The 23712-nt window shown below is 38.8% G+C and overlaps 1 protein-coding gene and 1 long non-coding RNA gene across 2 annotated transcripts in view; one reads left to right on the top strand and one right to left on the bottom strand.

Moving 5' to 3' along the window:
• Positions 1–4222: 4222 nt before the first annotated feature.
• Positions 4223–23712, bottom strand: part of Ubr3 (Ubr3 ubiquitin ligase) — a 92589-nt gene continuing 73099 nt past the window's right edge. The window contains 5 exon segments of the mRNA XM_019048775.2: positions 4223–4575; positions 9093–9364; positions 18887–19231; positions 20962–21233; positions 22634–22837. Coding sequence (XP_018904320.1) covers positions 4458–4575; positions 9093–9364; positions 18887–19231; positions 20962–21233; positions 22634–22837 — 1211 coding nt within the window. The 3' untranslated portion in view covers positions 4223–4457.
• On the top strand, positions 4582–8057 carry LOC109035216 (uncharacterized). The gene is made up of 2 exons (XR_002009214.2): positions 4582–5596; positions 6452–8057. It is a non-coding gene; the product is annotated as an uncharacterized lncRNA (long non-coding RNA).

The following is a 23712-nucleotide window of genomic DNA, read 5'->3' as shown; positions in this document are numbered from 1 at the left end:
TCTGTTCCGCGCGCGGAATTTTCGATATATCGATTCCTGCTCGCCGTTTGTGTCAAAACTATTTTTTCCGGCGCGGCGCTCCAAATCTGTTCCGCGCGCAGAATTTTCGATACATCGAAAAAGTGGCGCGCGGGATTATTTTCTGGTGCAGCGCCGGAAAAAACAGTTTTGACACGATCGGCGAGCAGGAATCGATATATCAAAAATTCTGCGCGCGGAACAGATTTGGAGCGCCGCGCCGGAAAAAATAGTTTTGACACAAACGGCGAGCAGGAATCGATATATCGAAAATTCCGCGCGCAGAACAGATTTGAAGCGGCGCGCCGACAAAAATAGTTTTGACACAAACGGCGCAAATATATCTAAAACCGGCGCGGAATCCGTAAATTCAGAGATTTTCATCGAAAACGGGTTTTTTCTTTCCGCGCGCCAGAAAAAATTCCGCGCGCGCAAGAAAAGGGTTTTGACACTAACGGCGTTCCATAGAGTAGCCCTTATTTATGCCATTTTAATAATGATGATGAAAAACAAGAAAATTCTAAAAAGTTCGTTTTAACTATGAGCGCAAGGGTTGCCATCGACGAAAGTTGGCCAGAGTGACTATATCTTACACCCTTAATGAACATACTTGAAGGAAAATTTGCTCCTCCGATGATATTTGATCGTTATGAAACAGCGGGCGCAGCGCGTCGAATGCCAAGAAACCCGAATTTTCCGCAAAAATTAGCCTTCAGACTCATGTTTAGGCCAGCATAAGACCCCTAAATAGGCCGAAAATGACAAAAGCATGACACATTCCGTAAAATTTAGACTCCCAAGAAGCAAAAAAATCGTAAAATTTAAGAATTTCAGGGTATGGGCCGAAAAACGGCCCTTATCGAAACCCCTAGATCCTTTGGCAAATCCCCTTAATATCAATAGTCATTTACCGGCCTGCGCCTCTAACTGGCAACCATGTCGGTAGCCATTTTCGATTCGGAGGCTTAATTTTTTGTAGGAATAAATATTTGATCTCCTATTCGAACTCCTTGCCCCACAAAACTAAATTTTGAACGTATTGCTTATCATAGCTGCGCAAAATTGGTGTTTCAGCCGTAAAATCGGTGGCCATTTTGGGCGCCATATTTGATTTTAGGGTCTCTGGAGGGCCGCAGCGAAAAGTGGACCTCATTTTCGGACTCTACGACCCCGAAAACCTAATAATTGATACATCACTATGCACTTGGACCCGTATAGGCAAATTAGTACCCCTGAGTGGTATTTTTGGCCGCCATCTTGGATTTGGAGCCCTCCTTTGGGTCGAGGGTGTTTTTAAATGTGATATTCGGATTCCTCGTGTCATTTTACATAGGAATCGACATCTGACTCGACGCTATCCGCAAAATTTAAAACTTTCACCATGGCGGCGGCCATCTTGAATTCTGGGCGTCACTTCAATTTTTGAACTTGACACCATCGAAATTCTGATTCTAGACATCCTAAAGAAGAGAATGACATATCACAACAATTTTACCCACGAAGCTGCACACGGGACCTCTTATTTGTACATGTGGTACTGGACTAAATGGTATGTCCGGTCCTGCTGACCACATTGGACATAGACATATTCAAATTGCATGCTAGCATAGCAGCTACAGAATCTAGCTTTTGCTCACGTAATTTTACATCTAAAAATTCCCTAATTATAGCTAATGATTTCTGAAGAGGATTTTCCTGTTTATCTGTCAATAATCCATTTAACGTAAAAGAAATTTTACTTTCCAGTAGTCATCGATTACTGCCGGAAGAACATTGAGCTCTCTCATGCCATTTGCCATATCAGGTCTTGCAGAATCCCCCTCAAAGTAAAATCAAAAGGGATCTTCCCATTGCCTCCTCAATTACATCTGTTGAATCTAACTTATCTTCAATTCATATTTTTTCAATTGGGAAAAAACTGAAATTTACAGGGGTCAAATGGGAAGATATCAGTGTTCGAAACTCGAAATGCGCCTAAAAAATGAATAAGGCTCTGCACCAACGTGGCCCCTAAAAATCTGAATTTTCATATTAGGTGATTATTAGAAATTTTCATCACTACGAGTGAAGGCTTTTTCTATTCTTCACGATTTCTTCCTTAGTGCTTTTGTCTTCCCCAAGTTGCAGCTATACTTACTAGTTCTGTTACGAAAACATTTTGCGTCTAACTTTTCACTAAATGCGCCGTAAAATATAGGCAAAAAGTCAATTTGGCCCCTGAAAAATCTTCAATGGCGCCTAAAAATCGGGCTTGATGCGCCACATGGCTCCTAAAACTCAAAGGAGAGTTCGAACACTGGAAGATATTAACTTAGTGATCAATAAAACTCCTGCTGAGCTTTTCAAAATTAGACTTATGAAGCCTTGTAGGGTTTTCGTTCTCTGTTAACTACTTTTTCACAAAATACCTTCAACATTATAGTTTTCAAAGAAATCCTTTCTAAGTGACCTTTGTTGCTGGGTTGCCATGTTCCTGTATCATTTCTTCCTTAAACGCAGCGCTCAGACAGTGGCCTGAGAGAATCTGTCCTGAGGGAATCAAAATGATCCTGTTTTCTTCCTATTTATCAGGGATTTTCATCGAAATGAGCTCATCTTGATCTCGCTTGAAAGCTAATGAGTAGTTCTGTATGGTTTCACAAATTGTATGTTCATTTCTTCAGGGGTTTTTCAAAACAAAGTTAGTAAATAATATTGATGGGCCAGTCTTAGTGCATGGCCTCAGATCCAATAAAATAACGATATCCGGAGATATTACCTACCTTTAAACTTGAGGGGAAACTGCTCAACATCGATCATAATAAAAATAACGGACACTGAACTGATCACAGGAGCAGACAAAGAGTGTTAGAAAAGAATTTTATGTCACTTTAGATAGGGTGTCCCAAAAGTACTGCCCCTTTTTCCGCAGAGGGCGAAAGAATGCAGATATCAAAATGCAGTTTGTGTGAGGTTATAGTCCTGGTAATTACCTATAAAACAAGACCAAGTTGAGCTCTGTATCTTAAAATTTGACCGAGATACAGCATTTTGAAAATGACGTGTCAAGGTGGCGCCTACAGGATTTTCAACATTTTTTACAAAAGAAAAAACCAAGTTTAAAAATGAAACGGTTTTAAAAAGAAAAAGAAGCGGCCAGAAACATATGGCAACACTTTTACATATATTTTACATTTTACAACATATGGCTTTTGGCAACGTGTAAGCGCCCCTATGCAGACCAACGACAGGATTAAACGTGTCCGCTAGTGCCATCCAAGTTGGTCAAGCTTTCCCGTCACGTCAGTCTGAGTTCATCCCTCTGTCGTTTTGGAAGTTTCTTTCGCGATGAGTACCGAATTAAGAAAAGAACAACACCACGTTATTCGTTATTGTTTTCGTCGAGGAATGTCAGTAAAAGACACTTTTAATGAAATGAAAGGCGTGTATAAAGACGACTGTTTGGACAGAAGTAGCATTGGTCGTTGGTTTAAATCTTTTTCTGGCGGCCGCGAATCGGCGGAAAGTCTCGCGAAATGGGAAGAACTGATGCGACGCTGCATACAAAGTGAAGGAAGATACTTTGAGAAGGAAGGAAAAACGGAGTCATCTGATGAAGAAGTGTAAATTTTGTCTACCTCGGTAAGAATCTATAAACTCATTCTTAATAAAACCGTTTCATTCTTAAACTTGGTTTTTTCTTTCGTAAAAAATGTTGAAAATCCTGTAGGCGCCACCTTGACACGTCATTTTCAAAATGCTGTATCTCGGTCAAATTTTAAGCTACAGAGCTCAACTTGGTCTTGTTTTATAGGTAATTACTAGGACTATAACCTCACACAAACCGCATTTTGATATCTGCTTTCTTTCGCCCTCTGGGAAAAAGAGGCAGTACTTATGGGACACCCTATGTATTTGACAAAAAATTAATTATTCCCTGTTATAAATTCAGTTTGACAAATTTGTATTTTAAGAGAGGTTTAGGAGCTGGGTTTTTTATTCTGAGACCCCAATCCCTTAATCCTACCTACCATTATAGCAAACCACCATTATAACAAAAAGATTGTGTAACTTGGGAGATACCAGTGAAAGTTGCAATGAACTAAGTCAAAGAAAAAAGCACAAGCATTAAAAAGATGATAGAAGAATAGGATAAAAGGAAAATCCATCAAAAATGGCAAGGAAATTAAAATCCAATTTTTTCAAGCAATTTATGGACAAGTAGTACTGCAAAGTATAATTTTATATTTTTCTTTGAAGATTTAAATACGAACATTTTAAGTTACCCGAGTAATTGATAAATCTAAAGACAAAAATGATAACAAAAAATAAAAATAAGAAAATCTAATACAGTAAATACAGAATATACAAGTGAATATATTTATAAAATTTACACTCATAATAATTAACGGAATTCCAATAACTTCCTAGCTTCTTTATTAACACAGCAAATTTCTCGGCTACAGAGCATCACGATGCCACACCCATTTTTTATTTGTGTGATCAAATCGATGGGCTAACCACTGCTGCTGGAGCAAACGATACCTTTCAGGACTTAAGTACAATGGTTTCCCACGTCTGAAACAAACAACAACAAATTTTCAAATTGTTTAGGCCAGGTGGGCAATTGAGAAAAGAAAGAGGAGAGTCAGTAAGAATGGTTGAAGTGGTTGGTTAATGGTTAAAGTCTTTGAACTCTTTTTTGTGTAAAGTTAGCATGAATTTGAAATAAACAGCATATAAACAAACCCAAAAAGTATTTTCCAGACTCCCATGGTGCCTTAAGACAACCTTGAAGTAACATTTTAAGGCTCCATAGCTCTAGGCGATTGGAACCTGTCAATTTTTTTCAAATTTTTCTTTCAAAAATAGATACACTCTTGGAATTGCAAGAGGTAACTTTTCTGCTACATATTTTTATCCATTCCGAAAAAATTCAGGATAGGACACCACTATGTAAATGACTCCATCAAAGCAAATGATAATTTTTCACGCCTGAATTAATAACATACGCTGAAAACTCATATCTATAAAAACTTACTTTGAATGTAGGATTTCACTCCGAATTCACATATTCTACACAAAAAAACACAGTCCAATAGTATGGCATGATTAATTCTATTATGCCAATGTAATTTTTGAGACAGACAAATGAAGGACACGACTAGAAGCAATCCCAGTTAGCAAGATTGAGCTCCGTCATTTGGATCCATTAGCCCGTACAGGAGCTCGCTCCAATACTCGCGTTATCCACAAAATGTAGCAGTAGATTGAAGATGGCATTGCTAAGCGCGCTCCTTACAGTCTCCGTCCACAGTCTCTAGCGGCAGATTGGAGACTGAGTTGATAAGCGCGCTTCTCACGGTGTTCATCCACCGTCTCTAGCGGTTGAACGAAAATGAGTCGGGAACGAGTCCAGGCGAGCGCATCTAGCCGCGTGTGTAGTGCGTTTGGAGTTGCGGAGAAATGCAGGAGTCTGGATGCGCGCGCCGCGCGTCCTTCAACAGGCAAGTTGTTGTTAGTTGTGATTCAGGGTTCAGTCAGTTGTGATTTGAGTCGTGAGCGCTTATGGAATTGATTGTAAAGTCCACTTGTTAAAGTAAGTATTTTCCCCATGTTTTTATTGCGTTTTCATTTTCTTTACCGGTGTTCAATTCTGCCGCTCGTGCAAGAAACAAAGCCGAAGTATTTATCTCTTAGTTAGTTATTTCGCTGAGGGACGAAAGTTAGTTTTCCTTTTCAGAGCTAACCTCCCTACCACTTCGTACCATGCTCTGTTTGTTTGAATTCAACATATTTCCTTGCGAAAGTGCAGGACAGCTTATCCTCAGTTGTCCTCCAGAATAAATTTGAAGCATAAAACCTTACCCCACCAGACGTTGAACTACTAATGCGGCAAGAACACAATTCAGCTTAATAAGCCAAAATTCTCGTGATTGTAGTCTATTCGAATCTTACTTGGCTAATGCAAGGTACCACTGGCTTATATCTTGTAGACTCGTGTAAGCACTCGAGCAGTGAGCTTGCTTATGAGTTGTCGACGTATATACTTAATCACTGAGTTTCAGACTGCATCTCACTTCTTCTCCGCTAGGTACTTTCATCTGTGCTCAGGGTTGGAATTGTCCTTGTCCATTGTAACCTATCTCTGATGAGATAAGCTGAACTCAATGAGTAATTGATTTTGGTTTCATCCGCTGGGTGGTCCTTGTGAGGTGTGGAGTATTTGTTCACAATAACATACCTCAAGGGGTTGCGGAGTCTCTCAGAAGTCAACGGAAATGAAATGGTGATTTTCACAGAACTTTTATGCGTTGGTTCTGAAGTATTCAATATTTAAATGATAACAATCGCTGATTCGTTTAACAGAGTAAATGTATAAGAACTAAACATAAGTTGGGTTTATTAGGTGTGAAGCTAATGTGTAATGTCATTTTCTTCATCTATTTTTCAGTGGCCTCACTCCAGACGAGCATCTGCACTCAGATTTATTTCCAAGTATTCTGGAATTTCCAAGCGGCTAATATTCTATGATCTGATTGCCCATCCTGTATCTGAGCAATCATTGGTAGAGAGTTAGCAGCAAAATCAAATCACCTCAAAATTCATCATTTAGTGCTTCAAACAACATTGATATCAAGGAAGATTTAGTGTAGGCAACTTAAATAATCATAAACAGTGACTTTCAAAGTTTGATTTGTCCAGATATTAATTTTTTCAAACGAAGAAGGAAAGTGTACTTAAGTTCAGTGTTGGAAATGCCTAAATATCTGAATCAGTAGGTAAAACCAAACTGTTCGGAATTTAAGTTTTAAAGAAGAACTTTATATTTGGTGAGTCTTTTTTTATATAATTTCTTAACGCATACTCTTTCAACACAGAAGCAGCAAGTTTGATGCCCTCTCAAGTCTGAGTTTCATATTTGTGCTGTATATTACCTGAAAATTTTGATTGTATGTAGTTCAAAGCCTTGAAAATTTTCTGTCATACTTTTTAGTGATCTAGCTGTATTTGTTGGCATCATTTAAGTGGATCTGAATGTCATGATTTATCATTATAACTTATTAAGCTTAAATTAAAGACATTGTGTACCTCCATCCCCCCAAAACTGAGGGTCTCGCAGTCAAAATCTCACGATACTTTACACCGGTGACTAATGAAGAGTTACTGGAGTAAGCGTTATTCGGACTAGATGTGGCGCATCAATCAATACTTTGGTATACATTTTCTACATCAAACTTCATTCATCTTTGCAGGGTTCTCTATGGCAAACATGCTCCCTTTGTGCTACCAGCTACATGTGTCTTTCAGTGTCATTGATTATCCTAGGGTGACCAATGACATGTGTCATCCATAATCGTAGGATGACCAATGACATGCGCCGTTTAATGTCATTCATCATCCTAGAATTCCTAACGACATGTTTTAGGATTTTCAATGACATGCATCCTTCGATGTCAGGATTTTCAACAATATATGGAGTTGAATGTCTTTCAATGTCGTTGTGAGGAATGAAGGATATATCCTTGGAACGACATCTGATGATAAAGTGGCAAAAGTTATATTTTCCTTGAAAAAGTGGTGAAGTTTCATTGTCAGCTTTGATGAGATTTGATAGAAAGTATTTGCAGCATCCTATTCTGGACGTATGTTGAGGCTCCATCAAATACGGCTAAAGTCATTAATACTGTTCTTTCGTCCGCTTTCCAATTTTATCGATAATAATTCTTACATCTACTTAATAGTGCCGATTCCGAGAGGAGACTCTTATCAACAGGGTTGTAGAAGAATAATAAGTTACCAAAACCAATGTTTTCAGATATGGCTAGTCTCCAGAATTTCTTTTTTTCATACCAATTATGCTTATTACTTGTGCAATGTGTTCCATAAATAAACTTTTTTAATTAATGAAAAAACTGAACTAGGTAATAAAATTTTCTCTTAAATCTCTAGTTTGCCCTAGAGAAAAGATCATCTTGTACATCATCAATGTACATCTTAAATTTAGAAACGAGTCTATTTGGAATGATATAATGGTAATAAAATATCTTTGTTGGTATACATCTGAGTTTTTTTCTTTTCTTCTTTTTTTCTTGACTTTAAATGTTCTCCTTTGTTACATTGTTGAGAATAAATCTAGTAGCCATAGGGGAAAGAATTATGAGAATTTCTGTTAACGTTCCTGCCATCACATATAATTAGTATTTCAATATAAAAAGTTTTATTAGCGACAAATCGAATTCATCCAAGAGGCAATTTGTCTCCTAGAAAAATAGATTTTCGAGGTAATATGGAAAATAACTTTGGTTAATAACTTTGACTTGGTGTTTTGTGTACCTATCGAAAACACTTTGATATAAGTACATTATAAGTATAGGTCTTTACTGTAAGTTTTCTTTTAAAAAAATTAAGTTTTCTTTTGGGGTTACTTTTAAAAAAATCGGATCCACAGGAAGTACATCTACATCTCTAGAGTGCCTGATTTCTGAAATTTTGAAGCTAAAAAACTGAGGAATAAAGTGAAAAATATACAAGAAAAAATTTCATGGATTGTGAAATTTTTTCAGAGGTATTTTTGACATTTTATTTTTGAGCTTTTTAGCCTCAAAATTTAATTATATTCTCTTGAGATATAGACCTATTTCCTGAAGATCCGATGTTTTGTAGAAGAAATAAAAACCCCGAATAAATTTCATTATCAGTCAGAACTGCCGCTAGGAACGCGCTGCGTGACGCCGCGCGTGGGCCGCTTGCGTCAGTGCTACAAAGCCGCTTCGGATGCCGCGAGTAGCGGCGCCTGGACTCCGATTCCGACGAGGGGTATCCACATTCAAACGGGTGAATATCTCTAGCTACACTGCCGCTCCTCTATGTGGATAAGCGATTCCGCTTTGGCACCGTCCACCGCTAGAATCGGCGATGGAGCTCGATCTTGCTAACTGGGATCCTGTGACAGGATAAAGAAAATTCTGTGCCTCACTACAGAATGACAATTTTTCAATGCTAGTAGGGCATGATTTTATAAACATTTTACAACCACTACTTATTGAATGAGTCCGATTTATTAAGAAGAAGGAAAAATCAGACATACTTACTTTAGCTCCCTATCCTCTTCACCGAAACTATCCAAGTAAACAGAGCCCCAAAGACATGCTCGTTTACCACGGACAACAATGATGTATGATGAGGGTACTACTAAGAACATTGCTGTACCAGCACCACAATCTATTGAATGTTGAATTGCTTCACAGATATTTGATTGCTTGCAGCATGATTCTTTGAGACAAACAAGGGTACCGCACAAGAGACATATACTAGTTTCACGAGGCACACTGTGGCATTGAAAGCACTGTTTCCTATGATAGTACTGTGAACAAAAACAAGGGGAAAAAATCAATCAAATTATATTACAGACTCGTAATTAAACTTAAACTCGGAACAAGCTGGAGTTTAAATACTGATGTAATGAAGGTACTCTGGTTAAAAAGCATTTATTTGAGTAACTTAATGCAAGTATAGTGACGAACATTTAATTCCTGTAAGAATAGCGATAGGAATACCTATTTAAACTTCATGAAAACTTGACGAATTAAAAAATAATTTAAAAAATAAAAAGAATAGGACTACTTCCCACAACAGTGGTAACTTGGCAACATTTCAAACAAGAAGTGAAAAAATACAAAACTGAAGAGAAATGAGAAATCTCTTCCCACATTAGCAGTGGTGCCCGTCCCCCTAAAACCTTTGAATCCATGCGAGTTCCCCCCTTAATCTTAAGTTATTCACCCCCCTCACTGGTGGATCTGAGGGGCATGGAATAACCCCAGTTGCCCGGGGGGGGGGGAAGGGTTTCGGGGGGGTCTCTCCCAGAAAACTATAAAATTGATGATATTGTCTGGGGTAATTTAAGGCAATTCTTACAGATTTTCATTTAAATTTTGCATATATTCAGTCTTTTCTTTTTTGGCCGCGTACTGGCACTTCACGCTGGCATGTGGCAGGGGGGGCCTCGCCCGCCTTTCATGGTGCGAGGATCGCACAAGACACTTTTACTGGATTATTTAATGAAATACTGCCAATTTCACAAAATCATAAAGTTCGATTGGAATTTTGATCGAACAATAATAGATCTGAAATTTTTAATCGAACCACTAAACTTTATCGTAAATCTCTTCACAATATGTGATGAATTCATATATTCAGAATCGACTTGTCGATATTATGAGGCATCTTCAAATAAATAATTGATTAATGATGCCTTCTAGTAAAGACGGCAATCCTTAAAAATCTTAGCTTTTCTATGATTCATTAAGATCTATTGGATTCATTGACATTGTAATTTAGATAGATTATATATTATAATCTTTCCTTGAGCACGGTAAAAAGCCATCAAAAACCTACTTTGATGGGTAGAATCACTATTCGACGTTTATATAGTCTTAAAATAAAACGGGTTATGCCGGGACAATCGATCCCAAATTTCAAAGTTGGCGGTCGAAATCTCCCTGCTGGAAATAGTTCACCACCCGCCCGCCGAGAGCGCCACCTCCTTAGCGCGTATCCCCGTAAGTCGAAACGATGACAACAGAGAGAGCTACCTCCTTAGCTTCTCGTATCCCCGTGTTTTAAACAACAACAACATGAAAAAATTTGAGCAAGTTGTCTGTGATACGTAAACAAATTCGCTTTTGTGTAATCATAAATCATTAAATCAATCATGTTCGTGCAGTGTTATTAATATACTAGCCGTTCTGGACGCGCAAAGCGCGTCCAGAACGGCCAGCCAAGGGGCTGCGCCCCCTGGACCCCCAATCGCTCGCTACGCGAGTGCCAATCGGCTCGCTCAGTGAGCCATTTTTCTCAGTGATTGAACGTTTGATCACTAAGATGTATACATATTGGAGACTCTGGAGGCAAAAATGATTTCGTCATAGAACCTTGTTGCCGGAGCGTGCCATCGTTTGCACATGAATAGATGTGTGGAGATGAATTGATGATGGGGATCGATCATTTCTTCAAAAACGCATTTGACTGGGACGTCATTCCATCGGGTGGCGGAAAAAGACAATCCATGGATCTCCTTCCGCGATTTGACTCGCTGAAGTAGCAAAAGTTCATCTTTACCTCTTAAGAAGATTATCGGTGGCGTAGGGGTCTAAAAACTGCTCAACGATAGTATAGTTCGAGTTCCAAATCGCAATGAGCCCACTCGTGTTTTTTTCTTATATTTTCATCACATATAGATTTCTCTAATGTTTTTGTTTTATTCTCTCTGATTGCATATTAGTAATTATATCCTCATTTCATTTACTTCCCCTTTCCTTTTTCCTTTTCTGTAGCATCTTTGTCCATTTACAATTATTATTTTAAAATAGCTTTCCCCTAGTATACAATTGATGCTTCAAACGGAATCAATTGTTTGTTGTTTGTCCGGCTAAATCATGGGTTTTCCCAGGAAGGCAGCCTCTCGTCCCTCCCGGACTCTCTTGTTGCCAGATAAGTTGCTTTTTTAGCACTTTTTCCAATTCAAATCCATGTAAAATATTCACATTTATCGCACAATCTGGCAACCTGTCGAGTGAAATAGAAAAAGGTAGAATCGCTGAAAGTCTGAATCCTTCGAGGTTTATATTAATGATGATTAGTGCTCAGTACCTCGTAAAAAGGAACCACGAATGATGGAATCTGCAGGGATCCAAAGTTCAGTAACAACAAACATATTAGTTCCCAATAAAGATCTAAGCGTCAGTTCTACTGTTAGCTTCGATGATTCACAGTATTTAAGTACCTATTTTGCTTGGTATATACCTATGGAGTGTTAGCTTCGATGATTCACAGTATCTGAGTACCTATTTTGCTTGGTGTATACCTATGGAGTAATTTTGGAGATTGTATATGGTGCATTATATAATGCATTTAAAATCCTAGGTTTCACCTGACTCAAAGCGTTTGCTGCAAATACCCAGGAGCGTTCCGACTCATTTATCGGAGAATTGAGCGTTTGCTATTGGGCCGATAGCAATTATGAGATTAGTCCAAAGATCCTTTAGAAACTTAAATTAATGATCCAGGTGGTGCTTTTGTGCCAACCTTCAAAGAATTAAAGGCATTTTTCCAAAATCTACAGTCCGTCAAAGTGAGCTCTCTGTTTGATCAAAGTGCTCTCCTCGCTATACAGGGTGTTTCAGACCACCCGTACCAGGCCTTTTTCTCGGTTGTTTTAGGTCGTACGAAGTCGGGGACCGCGGAGTTGAAAAGGGAATCAACCCCAAGGAATCCGAATTTCGTGGTCCCGAAATCCCCCCACTCCCCCTTGGGGGCTAAAGGGGGGGTCACGATGCTAAAAGTCACGGTTCCCGACCGAATTGCGGATCGACCGCATCAGAATTGAAAAGCACGGAAAATTTCACGTGGAATTGACCCTTAAAAATCCAAAATCGGACCATCCAAGGCCTTAAAATGATCCCCTAAAGAGGGGACAGTACCCCCCTCCATAATTTCTCTTTGGTCTCAAAATTGACGTAAATTCTCCAGAAAAAGACGGTTTCCCAGGTAATCGACCTCGAGAAATCCAAATTTCATGGTCCCGAAGCTCCTCTGGCCCCCCTTGGGAAGTAAACGGGGGGGAGGGGGCCCAATTTTCAAAATCGGGCCTCCTTTCCGAATCGCAAATTGATTGCGTCCAAATTGAGGAGCAGAACACTTTTGCATCCTAAGTGACCCCCAAGAGTTTTAACTGATCCCCCTGAACGGCAGAAAGTAACCCCCTGAGGAGAGGGGCTTCGCCCCCCTCCAAGAGTTTCTCAAGATTCCTCTTTGGTCGCAAAATTGACGCCGATTCTCCATAAAAAGACGGTATTCCAGGTAATCGACCCTGAGGACTCTGAATTTCATGGTCCCTAAGCTCCGCTACCCGCCCTTTTGGGCAGAAACCATCTTTTTCTGGAGAATCGATGTCAATTTTGCGACCAAAGAGGAATCTTGAGCAATTTTTGGAGGGAGCGAAGCTCCCCTCCTCAGGCGTTACTTTCTGCCGTTCAAAGGGGTCGATTAAAACTCTTGGGGGTCACTTAAGATGTAAATGTGTTCTGCTCCTCAATTTGGATGCAATCAATTTGCGATTCGGACAGGAGCCCCGATTTTTAAAATTGGGCCCCCTGTTTACCCCTCAAGGGGGGCGAGAGGAGCTTCGAGACCATGAAATTTGGATTTCTCAGGGTCAATTACCTGGGAAACCATCTTTTTCTGGAGAATCTACGTCAATTTTGAGACCAAAGAGAAATTATGGAGGGGGGTACTGGCCCCCTCTTTAGGGGGTCATTTTTGGGCCTTGGATGGGCCGATTATGGATTTTTAAGGGTCGATTTCACGTGAAATTTTCCGTGCTTTTCAATTCTGATGCGATTAATCCGCAATTCGGTCGGGAACCGTGACTTTTAGCATCGTGACCCCCCTTAACCCCCCAAGGGAGGGTGGGGTGGGGGGTTTCGGGACCACAAAATTCAGATTCCTTGGGTTCGATTCCTTATTCAACCCCGCGGTCCCCGACTTCGTACGACCTAAAACAACCGAGAAAAAGGCCTGGTACGGGTGGTCTGAAACACCCTGTATGATGCGTAACCTTTCAATTTATTGTTCAGTCCAAAGATCTATTAGGAACTTAAATTAATGGCTCAGGTGGTCTTTTTATGCCAACTTTCAAAGAATGAAAGGCATTTTTCAAAGTGTACAGCCCTTCAAAATGAACTTTCCGTGTGATTTTGCTAAAAATGGACCATGGCCCCTAGCCCCCCAAATTTTAGTGTACCCCAAAATCGTTTGACGTGCATAAGTAGACCATAGATATGGTGTTCTCTGCAAATTTTGAATGAAATCGAACAGATAGATTCTGAGATATCGCTGTAGACAGATTTGGGGAACGTCAGACGGACAGACACATTTTTTCAAGTATGGTTATTTTGACTCATGGGACCTTAAATTGTCTAGAAATGATGAAATTTCAACTTTTATTTTTTTTCCCTTGGAGGATGACTATACTTCCTCTACCCTAGGGTAGCGAGAAAGTAAAAATTAGCTTTGAGAGTGGTTTGACGAATACTATACAGTGCACGCTAACACACTGAGTAATAGGTACAAATCTGTATTTGCCTAATCTAAGCGGTTCTTATTCTCGATTTTTGAAAAGCAAGTTTCAGATTGAAAATGAAAGAGAAGACTTAGGAGAAAGTCAAAATTCAAGGGGGGGGGGGAGAGGTCAAAATGTAGGAGAAATCCATGGGGCATAGTTCCGGAAAAAGTCCAGGGGAAGTTAAAATCACCGCAGGGGGAGGTCAAAAACCAGAAGCCGTCTTTTATTTCGTCTACAGGATTCTTCGCGGACCGCGGACGATCGGATTTTCGTAGATACTTCAGAGAGCCAATCACAGCGAGGTAGGTGTTCACAGCGCTGACCGCTGGAGGGCGCCACTGCATTTTGTTTATAAGTACCTGATTCTGATAATACTGGGTGTGAAGCTTGCCATAGTGAAGCATCTAATAAAAAATTTCTTAGGAGTGCTCGATAAAAATTTTCGAAAACGAAATAAGATGAGAAATTTGGGCATAAATGCCAACACATTTCAAATGACAACCAAAAAATGGATAAAACCGTAATGGATCACTAGACAAGGTACGAATTTAAGCATTCCGGTACATGTTTCTTAGAGTACCTGTATAGGGAGAGTACCGACAGATCGGTTCATGGAGGGCTTAGGGCCCAAAAGTGCAGCCACCCTTCTAACCAACTTCTAACGCACAAAATTTCACTGCCAGTCTGCAGATTCCAATTTTAGCCAAGAATGTACAGAAATGAGCGTTCTTCCGCGAAATTGAGTAAATTTATGCAAAAACTGAGTCAAACACGTGCTTAATGAAGGACGGTTCGTAACAACAGTATCAGTAAATCGCTCTGGATAATTGAAATTCATAGGTTGGCTGCCCTTTTGGGCCCTAACTTTATTCGCGGAGGCATCGGTGAAGGCCTGATGGACTTTCGGAGTTTCAGATCTGTCGGTACTCTCCCTATACAGGTACTCTAATGTTTCTTAACCAAAATTTCACGTAGAACACGATTCGCGCAACGAAAATTACTGAAACCAACTCCTAACGAAGATATTAACCTTTTCATTTCACATTGGTTACGAGGAATTTGAACTGCCCGCTCACAAGAAACTCAAAGCTCTACGTGAGTCAAATCGCGCATGACAACAGTCTCAGCAAGTTTCTTAATCGAGCAATATTCATTTCCCACCATGCGTTGTTCGAACTATAGGCAATTTGCTATAGCTGAGCCAAAGCGTCAAGATTGAGGTTGCCAGATTTTTACATCGCGCAGAGACTGTCATGATAACGTTTAGCGCGCGATGTGAATCACGTAGAGCATTGAGTTTTCATGAGCGGGTGGTTTGAATTCACGCATCAAGAATCATTAAATATCGTTGTGAGGAGTTGATTTCGATAATTTTCATTGTGCGCATCGTGCTCTACGTGAAATTTTGGTTACGGATCATATATCAGAGTGCTGAAATTCGTACCTTGTCTAGTGGTCCAATATTGGATAGTTATAAAATCCTGATTTGTTTCAACAGATATGAAAGTTCGAAGATCATGGGTCAAAATACAAATAGAGACTAAATAGGATTGACAAATGACAAAATAGAAGGGCACGTGAAGAAGACAGAAGAAGATGATATTGTCGAGAGGTTAGGGTTTCGTCCGTGATCTACGGTCTGCAAACTCCACACCTCGCAGACGGCCGCGGACCGCAAACGTCTGCAGGTGTCCGCATCCAGGCGAATTCTTGTGTCCGCTTCGCATCCTCGAAATTAAGCCCCGCCCACTCCAAGTCATCCGCAAAATAATGAAAGACGATTGCAGACGCCTGCGGACCGTGAAGTGTCCGCTGCAGACGAAATAAAAGACGGCTAGAGATCTATAGGGAGGGGGAGGGGGTGTCAAAATCCAGGCGTGTCCAAAGCTAGGGGGAAAAAAAATCGAACGAAACATCTAGGGGGGGAGGGGAGTCAAAACTTAGGAGAAAGTCTATATCCTAAGAGGGAGGTCAAAATGTAGGAGAAATTGGGTTACTAACATTGTATGTTAGTTCGTGTTACTTACTTAAAAGTATGTACCTTAAGGTTGAGGCAAAGGGGAAAAAACTGGAAACAGTAGTGACTTTTCGTGAGATATATCGGTTGCAGTGTGAAAAATCGGTTTTCTCTGACATTTGTGAGCATATGCGGCCGATTTCCCTTTCCGTTGGGAACCGTAACCAATCGATGCACGTTAGTAAGTCACTAACGTACTTACTCAAAAGTATGTACCTTAAGCTTGAAGCAGAGGGGAAAAAACTGGAAACAGTAGTGACTTTTCGTGAGATACATCGGTTACGGTGTGAAAAATCGGCTTTCTCCGACATTTTTGAGCATTTCCGGCCAATAATTATCTTAGTACAGTCATTAACCGATCAATGAATATCTTTGAATGTTGATAAATTGAATTCATACATTTTGAGGTTGAACTGGAAAAAAAACTTTTTAGGCTCTTAATTGTCAAATATCAGTTGAAAAAGCTAAATCACCCAAAACTATATATCCGAAGCTTAATGTATGAATAAAAATAAAAAATCGAAGAGACTGTTTTTTTGGATAATTCAGTTAGAACATTGCGTGGCAAAAAAATTGTAAATTTTGAAAAACCCTATATTAAGGCCATTTAATAATTGTCACTAAATTTCAATAGTATTTTTCGAATTTACATAAAAATTTGATTCTGAATTATTCTTTAAAAGTATGGATTGATACAGAGTTTTGCTGGGGAGAGTCAAAGAGAGGGAAGTCGAGAAAATTAGAATCGCTAAAACGGGCTTTTCTTGAATATCACTAAAATTCACCCCATCTTTGGGGGCTGATATCTCTCGAACAAGACATCAGATGGGAAAACCCTTCAAATTAGTTGCTAAAAATGATGTTAAGACCCTGTATACCAATTTTCAGCCAAATCAAAGGGGGTTGGGTACCGGGTTTCGTAGAGTTGACGTGGAATGACCCAGGTTCAAACTTTTTCTTACGTAAGGACTTGCTAAATTGGGCTAAAATCATGTGGATCACTTGACTACTTCCAAATGAACCCTGTTCACTGGAATAGCAGCAAAAAGAGGGCTATTTTACAATGCACTGAACAAGAGAAGGAGTGCCCTACCAGAGTGCCCCTTATATGGAGTCCTCTAGAGCTCTGATGGTGCCTAATTCATGGTAAAACAACTTTCACAACAGTAAATACTCCTACTAGGATTGCTCCGTTAGCGGGTAAATTTAAAATCCTTTTTTTAGTTTCTTCACTCAGTTATTATGATTTGGTGTTTTTATTTAAGGTCCTACGTAGCTTGGTTGATTCTCCACCAATTATAGGTTCTTTAAATTGTCATGTTCCTAGTAAACAATTAAGGGACAATGGAATCACATTCTCTTTTCCTCATAGCCATTGCTTTGTCAGGGAGAACTTTAAGGAGTTGAGACTGAGCCTCACAACAAATGAGTTTGGAAACATTGATTAGTTAGTCCTTTTGTATGTTTTCAAAAATGAAGTTATAGATACTGTTTTGTTATGCTATTAGTAGTCTTGAGAAGTCAACAATAGTAAGCTTTTGTTCATAGCTTATATTTTTTGTTTCATTTTTGAGACTCAAACTGTGCTATCACATTTCTTGTTCTTTTTTGGGTCTGTTGTTTTCATGACTGGGACTTCAATTCTGTATAAACTTGAACATTTAGGATTGTCTGAGCATTGGACCATTGAAATGTTTAAAACATGATGAAAAAGTTTTACAAGGCTGAGAATGATTTTGCCTCAAAAGGAACCCGCACACCTCTTATGGGAAGCTGCACCATGACCAATTGTCTTCTGACTTATGTACTTCGATTCTCATAAAGATGCTGATCAAAAGTTATAATTGCGCCAACTTTCTACGATGCACCGTTTTCGCAAAAAATCAAAAAGAAGATTCAATTATTCGGTGATAAAAAGCCAGAAAGATTCCTCATTTCAGTGCTCGATTGACAAGCGGCTGTGTGTCAACAAGGAAATCATGGGGAGTCCCGCACCGAGCGGCAGTCTTATCTCGGATTCTGCACGCCGTTTTGCTCGACCATCCAAATCAGATTCTTCAGGAGCATAAGAACAGGAAAGTCTGAACGTCTACCGGGCGAGTGCAGGAGGGAGGTAGCCCCTGAGTCGGCAGGTACAGATAAGAAGACGGACACATGCTACGTTTTTTCCTTATTCACATTGGGCCTGTTCTCAAATGCTTAGTTCTTTTTTATTCATAGTCGCCGAATAATTGAATCTTCTCTTTGATTTTTTGCGAAAATGGTGCATCGTGAAAAGTTGGCGCAATTATAACTTTTGATCAGCATCTTGAGGAGAATCGAAGTACATAAGTCAGAAGGCAATTGGTCATGGTGCAGCTTCCCATAAGAGGTGTGCGGGGTCCTTTCCCCTATTCTCACTCCGATTAGAAAGACCCACACAACCATCGATAGAAAAAAGTGAAATTAGAGCCAGAAAACGTCCAACAATGTTGATAAATCAACAAATCTAGTACAATACCGCAAAATTGTATTAAATGGGAAATGGTGGGCCGCAAATTGAATTCCGTAGATCAATCATGACCAACATCATTTTCAGATCCCTTTAAGGAAAAGGGTACTACTTCCATTTCTGAGGTTTCTTTGAGGCAAGAATTTCTAATTCTCAAAGAACACGTGGATTTAGAGGTCTGGGGCAGAATTAAAATCATTTTTAAAATCCTACTTTCTACATTCAGTCTGAAAGATGAGAAAAATGCAAATACCTGGAAAATTTTATCGTAAACTGAGGGTAGACTGAGCAAACAGGGTTGATGCCAAGTAATATGTAGCTCAGACAGAAAACTCCTGGCAGCTACTTGACTTCGATTGATGAAAACAGAGAGTTGGTTGATCCAATCGTAAATGAAATCTAGGTTGTTAGTTGGAGAGCTCAAAGCTACGGCAGCATTGAACTGGGATAGATCCATTCCACCAGGGACTAGTTCGAGATAATAAACTAATTTGAGAAACTCCTCAGAGGTTGACAATATTTCCGGAAGGGGTTCTTCATAAAGGTGATGCCGTAGCAGAGTTGCTACTCTCAAAAATGGTAAACACAATTCTTGTATCTAAAACATGAAAATAATGAAAAATATTAGAGAAATGACAGCCTTTCATTCCTCGTATTTACATTTTTTAGATTTCATTCAACACTGATCCTAGACTACCTTTGTTCTTAACTTGAATAAAGGAAGAATATTACAAGGTGACTTTAAATAGAATTTTAGCACTGAAGTAGTGCTTCATTCAGGGTATAAGGAATCCTTTCGGCGAATCTCCATTTAAAGAGTACATACAGTTGGAAAAGTCTTTAATCACTGTGAGTTAAACACATGGCCCACAATGTGAAAGATGTAGAACATACAAAGTATGCATGAAACGTTAGCTAGTCTTAAGGTAAATGAAGGTATTGAAGTAAGCTGGCTCTTGAGGTACTGACTGACTTCATGGGCTTGCGCAAAAATGTTCAGAGACCCAAACAGTACAATGGTTTGCAGTAAAGTAGTTGCAAGATTGAAGTCTTGAGGCTAGTTTGCTTTTCGATGCAAGCTTGCAAATTCAAACCTTTTGAGGCTTAGTTTGCAATTTAGCTGCAAACGTGCAAAATAACTGCTGAATATCAAACTTTCTGCAAGATTGCGAAACAATATTTTCTTCAAGGTTATTAGTCAAATTTGCAGCAAGGTTGCAGAAAAAATGACTGGGAAGACTGTTTTGAAAGCTTGCAACAAGGTTGCCACAATATTGTGTTTTGTTTCCAACATTTTCCAATGAAGTGCTCTTGTATGTTCTTTTTAAACAATTCTTCCTTAGAGCTTAATGTTTTTTTGTTTTCATGAGACCAAAAACAACTTACACGAGAATAAATAAGAGAAACCTAAGAGAATTAATTATAAAGGAGAATTAGAAATTCTAAACTCGATTCGCAGCACTTGCTTCTTCTGTGCGACTCATTTTCGGTTTGCCTCAAGTTCAAATAGTCAGTGTGCTATAGAAAATCTGCTGCAAACTTGGATTACTATGTTGTTGCAAACTTATATTACTATATTTCTGCAAACTTAAATTGTAATGTTGCTATAGCTTATGATACAAAATTTCTGCAAACTTGCCCCAGTCCCTCAAAACTTGTGGAAAAACTAGATCGCAGCAGCCTTTCAGCAAGGCTGAAAGCTGAAGGCTTGCAGCAAGATTGCCCTGCAAGTCAAAATCAATCTTACTGGAAGCATGTAAGTAGTTTGGGGGTAAACTATTGCACACCCACAAATTTTGAGCAAAGCTCTAAAGTGGCCTGTGATGGAAGCATATGTATTTCGAGACAAGTAACTTTTTTTCTAAATGAAAAGTCAACATTTTACGGTCCTTATTGTGCACACTCTAATTGACTTCAAATATGCTCTGATGGTTTATATTTTAAAATCAATTAGAAAGGGTTTATTTAGCCATTTTTTTCAAGGACGAGTTTAACTTAATTTGTCCTCCATTTGCATTTAAAAAAAGGCAGTAAAATATGTCCAAGATTTGCAGGAAAGGTCTCCAGAATTTTGTCCACTGAGATGGAGGTGGGGGTGAAAGAAGTCTTAGGGGTTCTAAAAAGACTTTAAAAAACTCTTGACGATTCTTTCAGTCAGGCGCGCTTATACAGAATGTTTTGCTCATACTAATAATTTAAACTCTTTTAATTTATTGAAAATCATACAAAGATAATTTTGACCAAAACAATTTTTAAAAAAAATGAAAAATAGAAAAATTAAAATTTTGTGCATGCACAAAGTAATTGTAAAAATGCAAGACGGTTCACCTTATTTTCAAGAGCAACTTTGTCCGGCACAAAATTGAAATCAATATTGTGACTGATCATTTCAGCATCATCTTCTAAATAGAGTTGAGTGGGGTCTAACTTGTTAATTGTTACAGATATACATTGCTCTAGTGTATTTAGAGGCCACGAAAGAGCCTTTGAAGAGCATCTCCAGTAGTGCCTTTCTGTTTCACTCATTCCACAGCTGATTTGAGCAGTTATTTGAAAATATAACAAATTGTATAAAAGTTTCACTACGACTGAAAAATAAGCTGAAACAATGATAAAAATTGCATTTTAAAAATTCTGAAAATGAAAGAAGAAAAAAACTGACCAAATACTGTTGAGGGAGTATTTACCACGACACAAGAATAACATTAAGTTAAATATATTCCATGGAATTAGGGGGGGAAAAAGTAAACGGATTACTGGGCTTGAATTTCTTCCTTTATTTCATTTCTTCATGGGCATGTTACCAGATACTTTTTAAGAGATCAGAAGTTTTTGTGAAAAACTTTAAATGAAAATTTATAAAAGGCCAGTTCCGAAAAATTTCAGAAAAATTGATTAAGCCAGGATGATTGCAACATTGCTATAGTTTTTTTCACGGCCAACTGTTGTTCACGAAAACTGAGACTTTTTATTCGGCATTAAAATTCGTAAATGGCAACGCATCAGTCTTGGACTTCAGTGACCGTACCGCTTGCCGGACACCCTCTTTTGTTCAGCGACCATAGGCCTGCAACCCATCCATTGTAAGGGTAAGAACAATAGACACCCTGCACCCCTCCTTAATGGGCCCTAGTACCCGGACCAAAATTATTTTCTCGCTGAAAAAGTCATCTTTTGGCGTGAAAATTTAGCTCCAGCGTGAAGTTATGATAAGAACGCACTAAAATTCAGTGCAATTATCTCAATTTTGAGCTGATATACGGCATTTCGCAGCGAATCGTGGTCACACGCAAATGCCGTATATCAGCTCAAAATTGAGCTAATTGGATTGAATTTTATTGCGTTTTTATCATGATTTCACGCTGGAACTAAATTCTCACGCCAAAAGATGACTTTTTCAGCGAGAAAAAAATTTTGGTCCGGCTACTAGGGCTCATTAAGAAGGGGCGAAGGGTGCCTATTGTTCCTAGCCTTACAATGGATGGGTTGCCAGTCTATGTTTGCTGAACAAAAGAGGGTGTCCGGCGAGCAGTACGATCATCCGAGTCCAAGACTGATGCGTTGCCATTTACGGATTTTAATGCCGAATAAAAAGTCTCCGTTTTCGTGAAACAGACTATAGTTGCTTTTTGTGCTTTTCCGGTAAAATTGTGGTGCGTAGAATTCCATTTAATTTCGGCCTACTAAGACTTTTGAAACGGAGGGATGAATCCTAACACATTCCAAAAATTCAGCAAAATAGCACAGCGGATCACTATTTCATGAGGCTACTTTGTTGGGTTTTTCTTTAAAAAACGAAGCACATTCTTTAGAACTTTAAACTTATCTTAGCAGAATATTTCTGAGCTGAGTGATCGGATATGAGAGCACCAGCCATTTGATTACTGCAAAACCTATGAATGCAGGTCCAATCGACAAACTTGGTAGAAAATGAGTAATATAGAGAGAATGATGTAACAGCATGAAATCCTTTATATTGCGCAAAAACAGCTCTACGTACCTTGATCCAAGTGTAACGGAAGCAATAAGATTAACTGAGTTAGTAAGGCAGTAGGATCACGTAACATTAATGGAACTTCTCTCTCCATGGGAGCGATAGCAGTAACTGAATCATTTTGAATACCAGCCAGTTGCTGCCAAGTTCTCCAGACAGGCCAATGTGCCAGCAAACCTGCGTGCATTGCTAATACGTACAGTAAAGGTGCTGAAAAAAAAAGGAAAAAAGGAATCAGGACTAGGCCTTACATTTTTTGTCATGCATTTTTTTTTTTTAAAAAAGATTAATTTTATTGTAAGCTTCCAATACATGAAATATATACAATTAGCTCAAATTATAAGTAATGTATCTAGAAGTAACAACAGATTAATTACTTAATATCATAAGAGTTAAGAAAGAAAGTGGTAAAAAAATTTACTAACTACAGTTACATAATTACATAATTTTGAATATTTAGAGTTTAGGACTCGGAATCAGTAAAGACATTCATAAAGATTCAATGGATTAATGAGTGAGTTTCAGATGAGATGAGTTGACGTAAATAATTTTATTCTAGAAATAGTTTTGTCTCAGAAATCTGTGTCAGGGTTGGTGACAAGCTCCTGAGGTTTCTTTCTTTTAAGTCTTCTAATCTCTTTTAGACTATTTAGTAACTCATTCGCTGTTTCGTTGGGGTGACGATGAAGCCTGTCTTCGTACCTTTGTGAGATTTTCTGAATATATTTATAAATAGATTCTATGCCTAGGTCCTTGTGAATGTCTCTATTGGTTTCATATCTTTGGCACCACACAATTTTCTTAAAGTTTTAGACCGCATCGATTGCAATAATTTTAAACTAGATTTGGGGGCGTAGCCCCAAATTTGACAGCCATATGCCTATGTGGGTCTTATGATTTGTTTATAAAGTAAAATCTAAGTATCTAAAGAGAGGGAGGACTTCTTACCTAGTAACCAGTTTAATCTAAAAGTTTTAAAATTGCATTCCTTCTTTTTAAGCTTAGTATGATGTTTCCATTTAAGTTTGGTATCTAACATAATTCCTAACTATTTTGCTACTTTGCTTAACGGTATTGCAGTATTA

This window comes from Bemisia tabaci, chromosome 2 (assembly GCF_918797505.1).
Source record: "Bemisia tabaci chromosome 2, PGI_BMITA_v3".
Lineage (NCBI taxonomy): Eukaryota > Metazoa > Arthropoda > Insecta > Hemiptera > Aleyrodidae > Bemisia > Bemisia tabaci.
The sequence above is the reverse complement of the archived record's forward strand: the minus strand, read 5'-3'. Positions and strand labels throughout refer to the sequence as shown.